Source organism: Betta splendens, chromosome 14 (assembly GCF_900634795.4).
Source record: "Betta splendens chromosome 14, fBetSpl5.4, whole genome shotgun sequence".
In the NCBI taxonomy this organism is placed as follows: Eukaryota; Metazoa; Chordata; class Actinopteri; order Anabantiformes; family Osphronemidae; genus Betta; species Betta splendens.
This window is the reverse complement of record NC_040894.2, coordinates 10,316,253-10,329,055: the sequence shown is the minus strand read 5'-3', so window position 1 is coordinate 10,329,055 and position 12,803 is coordinate 10,316,253. Positions and strand designations below refer to the sequence as shown.

The 12,803-nt window shown below is 41.5% G+C and overlaps 1 protein-coding gene across 1 annotated transcript; it reads left to right on the top strand.

The window, feature by feature from the left end:
* Nucleotides 1-393: 393 nt before the first annotated feature.
* LOC114869326 (moesin-like) lies at nt 394-12,045 on the top strand. Its single transcript, XM_029173478.3, has 13 exons — nt 394-595; nt 6,497-6,580; nt 6,692-6,787; nt 6,908-7,182; nt 7,261-7,344; nt 7,425-7,571; nt 7,699-7,795; nt 7,896-8,059; nt 8,289-8,419; nt 8,511-8,671; nt 8,800-8,892; nt 9,939-10,163; nt 10,261-12,045. Exons 1-13 carry the CDS (start codon nt 584-586, stop codon nt 10,423-10,425), a joined length of 1,734 nt encoding a protein of 577 aa, XP_029029311.1. The 5' UTR covers nt 394-583; the 3' UTR covers nt 10,426-12,045.
* Nucleotides 12,046-12,803: the final 758 nt, after the last annotated feature.

The following is a 12,803-nucleotide window of genomic DNA, read 5'->3' as shown; positions in this document are numbered from 1 at the left end:
TCGATGCAGGACTACAATACTTGTAATAGCTCTGTATTTAAATAAAGCACTGTATCTCTGAAGATAAGACGAACATAGATTTGTATTATATAAACTCAATAATTGAACTAAACAAAAACAGCAAACTGGAGCAACCCTGTCTGTGGTCTACTGGGTTTTGTGTGGATAGCAGCAGTGCTAGCCGTTAGCTAGCTGTAGCTAGCTCTACGTAGCCATGACGACGCGGCTGCTGCGGGCGGAGTCTGCCGGCCTCCGCTCTCTCGCTCCGTCTGGCTGAGTGCTGTCCTGTCATCGGCGGCCTGGGTGTGGTTTTTGCAGGCAGGGGTACCGTTAGCAGGAAATCAAGCTCCGGTCCATTTCACTTTCAGCCGAAACAAAGAAAAAAGGCGTAGGACTGAAAATAGCCATTTGTGCTAAAGCTAAACGTTCCGCTCGCTTCCTCGAGACGGGAAGGCGTTTGATTGGCGCCGTTTTTCTGATGGGAAAAAGTTTCCTGGTGGTCTCGCTCACTGCTAGTCTGATTTAATAACTTTTATTTTAGTTTTTTTTAGAAAACCCGAAGCAGACCGAAAACAAAGACAAGATGCCTAAAACGGTAAGGCTGAAAACTAATCATTTTATTATATCAAACTACTGCAGTGCCTCTCTCGTCACTATTAATCACTACGCCTCACTGCTTGTCGCGGACTCTTGAAGTTGCCCTCATCGGTAACAATAACCGCACCCCCGCTGGTTGCGGCGGTGTTTCAAAATCTTTCCATTTTCTCAGAGTCGTCGTTACGGAGGTGCGTGTTTCCGTTAGGTGCGTGCGCGCGCGCGCTCATACCCGCCCGCCCGCCACTCCGCTCATTAAAATGAATCCGAGCTTTGATCCAGGCCTCCGGGCTCCGCGCGACGCCGCGTAGCGTTACTGCGAACGCCTCCGTTGATCCCCGCTGCCCGAAATCACGCCTCGAGAGCGGCTTCAGAGCGGAAGCCGCGCCGTGGCCTGCGCTAGCCATTGAGCTAGTCCGTCCCAAGGCCTCCTTTCACTACGCTTCAACCAAAGGAGGGGGTTGAACTGTCACTCAGGGCAGCTGTGCGAAGCAAATGGAGGCAAGTTTAAAACGGGGTGACGCACAGGGGACTGTTCCCATTTTATCAGCTGTGATAAGACGGAGGACAGGGTCCAGCTCTTGAGCTGTGGCATCAGAGCCTCGAACAAAGAGGAGGCAGCACTCTCAGACCTCCTTTGTTTTATTCCGCCGGCTTCATGATGAGCTGCAGCTCAACGTGAAGCTCGTGCCCTGAGCAGAAGCAGACAGAGGTTCAATTCAGGTTTCAAGTCCGTCTTTTCTCCTTACCACAGATGAGTTTGGCTTTGACTCAGCGTGAGGCTGAGTCAAAAAAAAAAAAAAAAAAATCCCATGCAGAAAGTGCAGAGTCAGGGTGCAGCACCCCTTCCTGCCCACAGTTTGATCAGACCTGTGGGACCGAGGCTCCAAAAGAAGCCCACGAGAACCCACAGATGTGAACGGCCGACAAGACAAGGGGAACTATCTATATAGAACATTTTTAATAACACAGTTTATGTTCAGTACTTCCCCAGAATGATTCGGAGCAGAAGCGGAAGCACAAAGAATAGAAATAAAAAACAAACCTATAGTAAGTGACTCAGGACACATCAACTGGGCTTTGATCACATAAATAGTTTCAATAAAGAACGGTGGAAAACCCACATATTTTCATTAACAACACCAGATTAGATTATCTGATCTTATCTTATGGAAAATTCCTGCATGAATGTACTGACTTGCATCGTTCTTGACTCTTGACTACATAAGAATAGAACGAAGGGCTTGTACCTGCTTCCTGGGGTATTGTTACGGATGGTTCTTCCTGGAAATTCTGTCCAGTTTTCAGACAGAAAAAAATCACAATGTGTAAAGACGTTACTATCCTCAACAATGTGTCGTTAAAAATAGAATTCATAAGAAATGCTTCCATAATTCATTTAATTTTAAAATATTGCTTTAAGCTCGAATGTGGCACATTTTATGGTGTTGAATCATGTGATGAATGCAGTTAGTAGATGTATACAGATGTCCTACACTTCACTGAAGTACAGTACACAGCCATTAACTTTATTTCCGCTCAGGCTGTTGCTATGTTGAATCTACTTCCTCACTGTTCAAATGTTCTGCAGAGTGTTGCTGAGTCACTGTCAGTAATGTCAGAGTGGTGTCCTAGGACCTTATGTATGGAGACCTTGGAGAGCTTGTTGCGATTCATGCTCAGTCCATAAACATTGGGATCTGACGGGAAAAGAGGAGGTCTGTTGCAGAGATCGCAGTCTGAGCCAGTAAAGAGTTAAAAAAGCTTAAACTAGTAGTGGACAGCTGAGAGGAAGAGGTTTGTTAGGATCCACGGTTCGTAATTCACAACTTTCCATCATGGTAAAAAAAAAAGAGAAGTTAATTCTTCCCTCTGCAGACTTTAGTTAGTTTGTATGAATTTATCTGTTTTATCCATGAAGTGGTTTAAACCTTGACCTTTTCTTGCAAAACGTCACCATCTGTGTTCTTTGGTAAGGCTCGTGGCTCCTTGTAAAGAGAAAGTATTTCACCACTAAGTAGGAAGCGACCGATTCAGCAAATCCACTGACTCCAAACTCATTCCAAACAGTGACAGTTGTTTCCCCTGCCTTGTTGTGACATCGGCTCAAAGAAAAGAATTCTGGTTTCAGAAAGAACAAATGTTTGCCGTTCTCTGTTTTAGCGCCCTAGTTTTACAAACACTGTTTATTTGTGCAGAGTATATAAAGACAGTGATGCTTCACATAAGCAATAATTATTGAGAAACTCTGCTTTTGCTGGATTCCTATTGGCAGTGCTTCAGTTTCCCAAGGAAGTCATGTTGTGCCCCAAGGTTCTGGACTTACATCAGTTCCTTTCTGGTAATTTCCTCGCCTGCAGCCTTATAAGGACTTTCACATCATGGTCTAGCTGTTCTCCTCCCTTCTTTCCCCCAGCATGGTCCTCAGACACCGTGTTCCACTCTAAATTGCCTTACTGTGTAACAGGTTCAGGATTTAGTAAACAGAAGCTCCTCCAAATGTTCCAAAGTTACATTTTAAATAGGCAGAGTGACAAACCATACAAACACAAAACAAATCTGTTTGGTTATATGGCTGAAATGGAACTTCTGTTAATCACAGTGAGTCTTAGCATAAACCAGTTTTATGTACCCAGAAACACAGTTGTTGCAAAACAGTTGTTGCTACGGTTATTATCATTCTTGTTATATAGTCATTTGAGCATAACTTACCATCGTAGGCCAAAGTGTAGAAACTATGATGGATGCAGTTTTGTAGCTACAGGGCGTCCAAACCTGAGATGTGGCTAAACTAAAATGATAAATGGAAAGAGCCAGAGGTATGCAAGCTGGGGATTAAATGGGTTTGTAGAGCACATAGCGGAGCAGATTAACAGTGAGTAGAGGTAGTAGCCAACCTATAATCAGAACAACTGGGTCTGGTACACGCAGGGTTGGTTCAATGGTTTTACATAGCAGTTGTGAGAATCAAACGCCTAAAAGTAAGTGAAGTTTGTTTCTAATTTAACAATATAATCTGATTTTGAAGGAATTGGAGTGTAAATCAGAACAACTGTCTCAGTTATATTTTGTTCAAACCATAAATCTAACAGGCCATAGTCTACAGATGCTAGTTGTAATAATGATTAGCTGTTACAATGACATGAGAGGAATTAATTATGATGAATTTGTCCTGGGTGCAATTAGTGCAGCCTGCAAGCCAGCAGCTTTCATACGGAGTACATAATAAAAGCTCATTGTTGGCCAGCAGTGATATTAGGCAGCACAGGACCACACGGCTGCCTACTGCAAACAGAGGAGCTGCTTTTTGTCAGTGGATGTCTTGTGTTTGTGTGGTAAACACTGTGTCCTGCTGTGGATATGCTGATAATCCAGAGTCACTCTTCACAGAACGGCCTGATTGTTACTGATGACGGCAACCTCACCACCAAAACACTCACTGAGTAGCTTGAGATAGATAGTAGATATGGGCTGGAATCATGTCCAAGAAGTACTAATAATTAGTAAATTATTAGAATTCAGATTCAGTAGAGTACAGTTGAGAATCAAGGAAATGTAGATGTGTATAATGATGTTTATTACATTGCAGAATGATTGGTCGTGGGAAACGGTACTGAGTAACAACCTCTCTGTGCCCCCTGCTGAGAAAGTAACCTCATCTTCTCAATCCTCCCTCTTCCCGTCACACAGTTTCTTCTTTTCAGTCATGGGATTTCTGTTAGTGCACCGCTAAGGGGCTTTAATACAGGGTAATGTAGAAAGATGTCGGCAGGGTAGTATGTATAGTCCAAAGTTAGCAGGTTCTGCTCTGCTTAACCTGACATTTACAGCAGTACAGAGGAGGGAGGCTGCATGTGGTGGAAAGAAAAGCACACAGCTTTGCTTTTCTAACAGCTCTGTGCCAACCATTTATATTGTGGCTGAAATTTTTATCTCCACCAAAGAAGAAAAGCAGACAGCTGTACTTGGGGGTAATGTTTTCACTAAAAACGTCCTGTTGAGTCACTGCAACGTTAGGTCTCAGGGCCAGTTATCAACATCACCTTTGGTATTATTTTCACTTCACTTGGTTTTACTTCAATTGTTAACTCATGATACCTAAATAAATAGGTAAATTGAAAACGGAATGCTGGCACATCAGGTGTTACCACTAAATATTTGTACCATTTGTCTTTGGGTGGTGTTAAGGGGATGTTCCTATATAGTATAGGATGTTCAAGTTTCTAGTTTTAGTTCCTCTTCCTGGCAAATATAACCATGGGTGTTTATAGGGTTCACTTCTGGGATAACTTCTCCCTCATAGCACGTGCACCTCAAAACAATATTAACATACATAACAGCGTATGATGCTTTAATTAAAATGTTCTGATGTCTTGGTACAGTCCTCATCTGAATAAAGTGGTTAAACAGAATTAGCAGCATTTCGACCTTGATAAAAATTGGCATGAGTTACCATCTAATTATACATCTTAACATACAAATTACATGGATTTAATTCATGTTAATCTCAAGACTCCATTCACAAGTCTTAAAATCTGTTAATCTGAAGGTTAATGCTGAAATACTTTAAATAATAAAATGTGTTTTGTGCAGATATATACAGATATATGCAGAGAATAAGCACTAATAATATTAGTCATCTAATATTAGTTCCCAAAGCCCTGTCACAGAATTCATCTTTGGAAATGATTCTAAATCTACTTTTGGTTAAAAGTCACATTTTATTTGCAATTTCCAAACAAGCCGTGAAGTATGAGGCACATATACATACATGGACCTGAAAGGGGTGTTTTTGAGCCTGTGCTAATAATAGTATAGTGTTTTTGAATTCAGGCCATAGGGGACACACCCTAGCAAGGCAGAAAACTTATGAGTTCAGTTCCGTTTTCATGTAAGACTAGCCTCTGACACAGGAAATGAAACTGCATTAACACCATCAGGGCAGTCATGAACTCAACTATAACCCATTCGAATGGAAAAATATTCATCAAAGCTACCAGTTGTCAGTTTAAAGAGCAGGATGTCTAGACAAGCTGCATCTGTGTTGAGGGCCCAGATTGTAGGCTTCGCTTTAACAGCTGGTGATGGCCGGAAGTGACACAGGGGCAGAAGTGTCCTGAGCAGTAAGTGGGGTCCTGCTGACAGGACTGAGAAGGAACGCAACTCGAATCGACCCCAGCAATGGCAAATAATGCATGCCATTGTTGTTCAGGGCAGGCGTGGGCCTCAGCCTGCACAGTTATTTCCCAGAAGACATGCATGCTGCTGGTCTCATCATCTATACAAGACAGTAAAAACGAGAAATGCCCACACAGTCGGCTCACTGAGTACACTTTTTTCTGTGGTCACATTCAATGGTGGTGACTTTTAAGGTTAAAAAAAAGTTTAAAATCTTTGACATCTGATTCATCATCTCAAGGAAAATAAAAGTGTGTCATTGGCTAAAACCCTGGCTGTAACAAATTATGTTACTAAAGAGGAAACAAATCGTCTTCACTGTCTGTAGGTTAACAGGTTGCTTGACAGGATGTAGACGACTCTCATGAGAGCTTAGTGTTTAGCAGCAGTGCCTCACAAGGCCCAGCCACTAGAGGATGTGGTTACTTCCTGTAGATAAGTTCTACACCAAGACAGCCAGATTGGTGTGTGTGTGTGTGTGTGTGTGTGTTTGTGCGTGCGTGCGTGCGTGCGTGCGTGCGTGTGATGAACCAAGAGACACAATGCTCCATGAATCCAACCATCATGAAAATCTAATTTTCATGATGTGAGGCTGGTTTGTTTACCATCCCTGAGGGTCTTTGCTGCTGTTGTACAACTGAGCTGATAAAACTCTGTGTACAGTTAGTGTGTGTTAGTGTGTTAGTAGCTGAATGACTGTTGCCATATGCTGTTTTTTTTTCAGATTAGTGTGAGAGTCACCACTATGGATGCTGAGTTAGAGTTCGCCATTCAGCCCAACACAACAGGAAAACAACTCTTTGACCAGGTAGGATTTTTATATTTTAGATTTACTACATCTTTTTGACTTTCATTCAGTGACGTTGAACTTGGGAAGTTGACTTGCAACCATGTTTACATTCCATGTGTACATTTTAAGGTTGTTAAGACCATTGGGCTGCGGGAGGTTTGGTACTTCGGACTCCAGTACCAAGATACAAAGGGCTTCTCTACATGGCTCAAGCTCAATAAAAAGGTGAGCTCTTCACAGTTTTACAAGAACACAGCCTTTTTTCAACACTGAACCACAATGTGAAACCTACGTCTATTTATAGAAGTACAATCTCTCTCCCCACCCGTGTCATGTATATTTTAGGTGACAGCCCAGGATGTGAGGAAGGAAAGCCCACTGTTGTTTAAATTCCGTGCCAAGTTCTTCCCCGAGGACGTGTCCGAGGAGTTAATCCAGGATGCCACACAGCGGCTGTTCTTCCTGCAGGTGAAGGAGGGAATACTAAATGATGACATCTACTGCCCGCCAGAGACAGCAGTGCTCCTGGCCTCCTATGCGGTGCAGGCCAAGTATGCTGACTATAACAAAGAAGTCCACACCCCAGGGTATCTGAACAACGAAAATCTGCTCCCTCAGAGGTAATGCAGTTGACACCGCTAACCTCATCACCTTTCAGCCAGAGGGGTATCTAACGCTCCTTTGTCCTATGTTGTCAGAGTGCTTGATCAGCACAAACTCAGCAAGGAGCAGTGGGAAGAGAGGATTCAAGTTTGGCATGAAGAGCACAAGGGCATGATAAGGTACCCAGTGACAAACATGTTCCCCTTGTGGTGCTCCGTCCTTGAAGGACTGAATAAAAACCAGTCCTGTTTGTCTACAGAGAGGAGTCCATGATGGAGTACCTGAAGATCGCTCAAGACCTGGAGATGTACGGCGTCAACTACTTCAACATCAAGAATAAGAAAGGAACAGAGCTGTGGTTGGGAGTGGATGCTCTGGGACTCAACATTTATGAACAGAATGACAAGTAGGTGATTTCAAATCGACTTAATCGTTAAACTGACACTCATGCTAATGTCTTTTGTTGTGCTTTTTGTAATTGCTGCATTAACTGTGGTGTGAGAAATATTAACACTGAGGTGATTGTTTTACAGAATGACGCCCAAGATTGGTTTTCCATGGAGTGAAATTAGGAACATTTCCTTCAACGACAAGAAGTTTGTCATTAAACCAATTGACAAGAAAGCACCGGTATGTTAGCTCCTATACTAATAACAATGATCATCTTAATGATGTTTACAAATCTGTCTGTTCATTACTACTAGTAATATTTTCTTCTTTGCCACTCTAGGACTTTGTGTTTTATGCTCCCAGACTGCGCATAAACAAGCGTATTCTGGCTCTGTGCATGGGCAACCACGAGCTGTACATGCGTCGCCGTAAACCTGACACTATTGAAGTGCAGCAGATGAAGGCTCAGGCTCGTGAGGAGAAGAACCACAAGAAGATGGAGAGGTACAGTACAGTAGGAGTCACACGCTGCTGGAGGCACACATACATTTGATTTATCCAATGTATTTTACTAATTGTACTTTTAGGGAACTTGATATATACAAACATGATATTGACAGTGTTTTTTGTCCATTGTATGTTGTTGTCAAATGCTGTTGATGAAATTTATTATTTTGTACATCTTCCTGATTCCTGTGAGATCTAATAAGTCTTCTGTATTGTCTCTGGTCAGAGCTCTGCTGGAGAATGAGAAGAGGAAACGAGAGCTTGCCGAAAAGGAAAAAGAAAAGATTGAAAAGGAAAAGGAAGAATTAATGGAGAGATTAAAGCAGATTGAAGAGCAGACTAAAAAAGCTCAGCAAGGTATGTGACCTTTAGTGTTCCACGGACTCTTGTTCCACTGTAATGCATTATTGCATGGAACGTTTCACTCACATGACACTTACCTGCGCAGAGTTGGAGGAGCAAACACAGAAGGCTCTGGAGCTGGAGCTGGAGAGGAAGCGAGCACAAGAAGAGGCTGAACGCTTGGAGTCCGACCTGAAGAGTGCCGAGGATGCCAAGATGGCTCTGCTGCAACAGTCAGAGAACCAGATGAAGAACCAAGAACACCTGGTCAGTTATTGAAACCTATTGCACAAAGTCACTGGCAAAAAACTAAGAGAAGATGTACTGGATGCAAGTCAGTGTGTTCTAATGTTCCAAATGTCACTATTAATAAAAAGAAAATGATTCCTCTGTAGGCCACAGAGCTGGCTGATCTGACCTCAAAGATCTCCCTCCTGGAGGACGCCAAGAAAAAGAAGGAAGAGGAGGCAAATGAGTGGCAACAGAAGGTGAGTGATCTTTGTGTAAAACCTGTTCTTTTAGTAAAAACATTAATTCTGTGAGTTTCATTTGACATCAGCCTGGTTACTCTGTAGGTAGATCCTCATTCAGTTCCTCAGTATCAGAATAAATACCAATTAGCAGCTGTTTGAGATGCACTTGGTAACATAGTCCCTCCATTGTGACACGGTGACGACAGACATTCCTGGGGGTCCTGTTGTTGTGTGTTTTGGGGGAGGGGTGAAGGCTCGCAGCTCGCCGCATGTCTTTTTTGGTCAAACCCGTGTGCGTCGGCCCGGCCCCTCCTTTTTTTCTGCCCAGTGTGACTCATGCTGTCTGCAGTGGTGACGGCTGTCTTTGTGTGAAGGAAATCCTGTCGAACTCTTTTTTTCCCAAACGGGATAGTTTGGCTCATAAAGAGTTGCTGTTCTAAGTGGTGGTTTGCCTGGTCTGCATTTCTGGCAAACAGTCAGCTGACATTCCAACGTTGCTAACAACGTGCTCTTATAAAATACATTAAACAAAGCAGAGTAGGAAACTATATTGATTAAACCAGCTTGTCTAAACTATTACTTTAGTTTTGTAGCATAGGTTGACCTTTTAAGAGAAGTCTGGAGTGGTTTGTTGTACAGTAAAGTTAGTATGTGAAATCATAACTTCAACCAGCAGATCAGAACAAAAATAATCTATTGACATTCTGACCTTAACTCTGTAGTGAACAATATCACAAGGTTGACATTTTGGTCGATTATCATGTTTTTCTTTTTTGTGGAAAGTCTTTGGTTTGATGATCCCCTAACTTGCTGTGCAGCGCCATCTTCAGGTCAATGTTGGTTTGTGATCAAATGATGCTGGACATTCTTAGAAGCCTCAGCCTTTTCTTTTCCAGGGATTACTGAGTTATGTTTTAGCATTCCTCAGAAGACCATTGTTATTCAGAGCTTGTGAGCATGATGATGGTAACTGTGGGGGGAAACAGCACTACATTTACTGTAAGACAAACCTTGTCCCCAGTAATTATAATTGACCTCCTTTTACCTGCGTGTTCCTCTAGGCTACCATGGTGCAGGAGGATCTGGAGAAGACCAAAGAAGAACTTAAAAACAAAATTATTAATGTTCAAGAGCCCCTCAATGCCGAGAACGATCACGACGAGAACGATGAGAGCAGCGCTGAGGCCAGTGCCGACTTCACAGCCGCCGCCACGTACAAGGACCGCAGCGAAGAGGAGCGCATGACTGAGACTGAGAAGAACGAACGTCTGCAGAAGCATCTACTCGTACGTTCTCATTCATGTGTCATATGTTATTTCTGTTTGCTGCATGTGTTTAATGCTAGCGTGAGGAATATTAACCCTGGGGTGATTTTATTTCCAGGCTTTAAGCTCAGAGTTGGCCAATGCTCGAGATGAGACCAAGAAAACAGTCAACGACGTCATCCACGCAGAGAACATGAAAGCTGGACGAGACAAGTATAAGACCCTTAGACAGATCCGGTCAGGAAACACCAAACAGCGCATTGATGAGTTTGAATGCATGTGATTCCTGCGATATCCCATGCAAAAGCCCAGCTGGGCCACCCTGCCTGGACTGCATTCCTGCCTCACTCAAGCTGTTTCTCTGTACGCAAATAAATCAGATCCATGACCTGACAAGGATGCACCCCAAAACGTACAAACATGGATCTTTATCATTCTTAAGTTTCCAAATAGACAAGTCACTGGTTGAAAAGGGACATACTTTATTTTGCTAGTACATTATGTAGCATTTTAGTAAAAGGCTCACGACACATTTCATGAGACAGTGAGAAAGCATTTGTATTCTTTACAGCTTTCGATCACTGTTGTGTCAAATTTAAGTTGGAATCCAGTCAAAATTTCAGTTTAAAAACTGTGCCTGTAGAAATATTTTAGCTGTTTGTCACAGCAAGTTGTATTTTTCAGACATGAACATACAACAAATTCTCATAATATAATTTTGAATTGACTGGGTGGAGTATTACTAAAGCAGTATTATTTTTGTAAATGCACAATTTATTATTTTTGGCATTAAAGTATTCTTAGTTCGCTTTCAAGTCAGTTTGCAGTTGCAAACCTTCGGTGTGAACACATCCAGGAATTTTGAAAGCAACATGAAAAGAATTAGCTTTTCTGTTACAAATCATTCAGTGATGCCTGTAAAACATTTTACTAGCTGCAGGTTTTTTCTGGTGTACATACATGGAAAACCTCAGCGTGGTTGAAATGTTACCTGCCTTTTCATTATGTACACAGCACACGTCAGTGGAAACTGTCCAGTTATCACTTTTTGGAATTGAATGTAAATCAGTGTCATCCATTCAACCTTACATTAGCAATAAGGTAGTGCTTATTGCAAATTTGATCTTACAGAAGCTTAAAGCGTTTCATTCTAGTTTTATCCTGCAGCTTTTTGATACTGCTCATCTGTGAAGACGTTTGATAACCAAAATACACTTTTCTGCATTGACTGGACGACAAACAGCATAAGGAAGTACACTGTTGTTATGTGTCAGATTGGCTGTGAAAGCTGAACAAATGCCAATAAAGTCATTGATGAAGGTGGAAATAAGATCCTAACTTCTCAGTCATTTGTTTTTTATTTATCGTGAATCCTAATAAAATTAGATCTAATATTAAAATAAAACATTACGTCTAATAGGAGCAATTCAATTTAATATTCAGTATGTTTTTTAATACATGTGGGAATTTCAAAATTGGGAACTTTCATGTGTTATATTATAATGTAAGGCATAGAAAGGACACTGAGAAGTGAACAAACACACTTGTGCCAATTTTTCTCTAGCTTTCAGACTTTCAGGGTTTTGCTTGTTCATAGGTTTTTAGAAATTAGTTTTTGAAAGATTTACTTACACATTTTTGAAAATGTATTTTAGTAATATTTTAGTTTTGACATTCTTGAACCTTTGTACCAAGACACAATTTGATATACAGTATTTTTGCCCATTACTTATATCTTTTAGAAAATACAAATGGAAGCAACTGATGCTAATTTGAAAAATGTTTTTATGCCTTGGATGATATCTTTGATAATGCTGCACTGTATGTTGTACCTGAAGGGCTGATGGCCTTCCTTTGCCAAGTGTAATTTGACTCAAATCAATTTAATAAAATGTGCTACCCATTAATGTGTCTTAAAATATGAAACGGGCATTATTAATGTTGTAAATTAATGGCCAGAGTCTTGCTCAGGTTATTTATCACTTCCTGCTGCTTGAAGTCTTCCTTTCTCTAATAAATAGATTAGACTGTTAATACTTTGCTTCACTCATAATTTTTCTTCTGGTCCCTGTTCTGTGCTTGGACGTGCATGTGAATTATCAGCGTTGCTGTTCACTAACAGACCCACGTTCAACCAGGCTGTCTAACGTGAATGTAGATGCTGCTCAGAGCCACATGGTGGCAGTTTACCCTACGTTTGCAATGACGGTGACATGGCAGCAATTCTAAAGTCATTCTGCTTATTCATAACAATAATGAACATGATCAAGCCTTTTAAGAAGCATGTTGTGTTTAATAAGTGAGTAAGTTTAAATAAATGGATAAACATTTTTAAAACTATCCATCTTTACCAGATAAATAATGATGACATATGCTACATTTAAAACCTTCCAGACACTTTAAATGAAAGATGTTGTGGTTTTTTAACACAGTACAAAGACGTGGTAAATGGGTAAACACTGCACACCGAACTTATTTTTCCGTCTCGGGGGGGAAAACTCAACTGTCAAACTGAATATTTGCTACATTCATTCATCCTACTTCCTATTTAGGCTCAGACTCCAAACTGAAACATTTAATAGACCCAGAGTCTGACGTGCACCCAGGTAAGAAAGTCTCCATTTGATTTGCAGTTTAAGCCTATGAATCCGGCTGCAGAGT

Coding starts and splice junctions, on each gene's coding strand:
- LOC114869326 (XM_029173478.3), top strand. Junction 7,183..7,260: donor GAAAATCTGCTCCCTCAGAG/GTAATGCAGTTG, acceptor CTATGTTGTCAG/AGTGCTTGATCAGCACAAAC. Junction 8,672..8,799: donor TGAAGAACCAAGAACACCTG/GTCAGTTATTGA, acceptor ATTCCTCTGTAG/GCCACAGAGCTGGCTGATCT.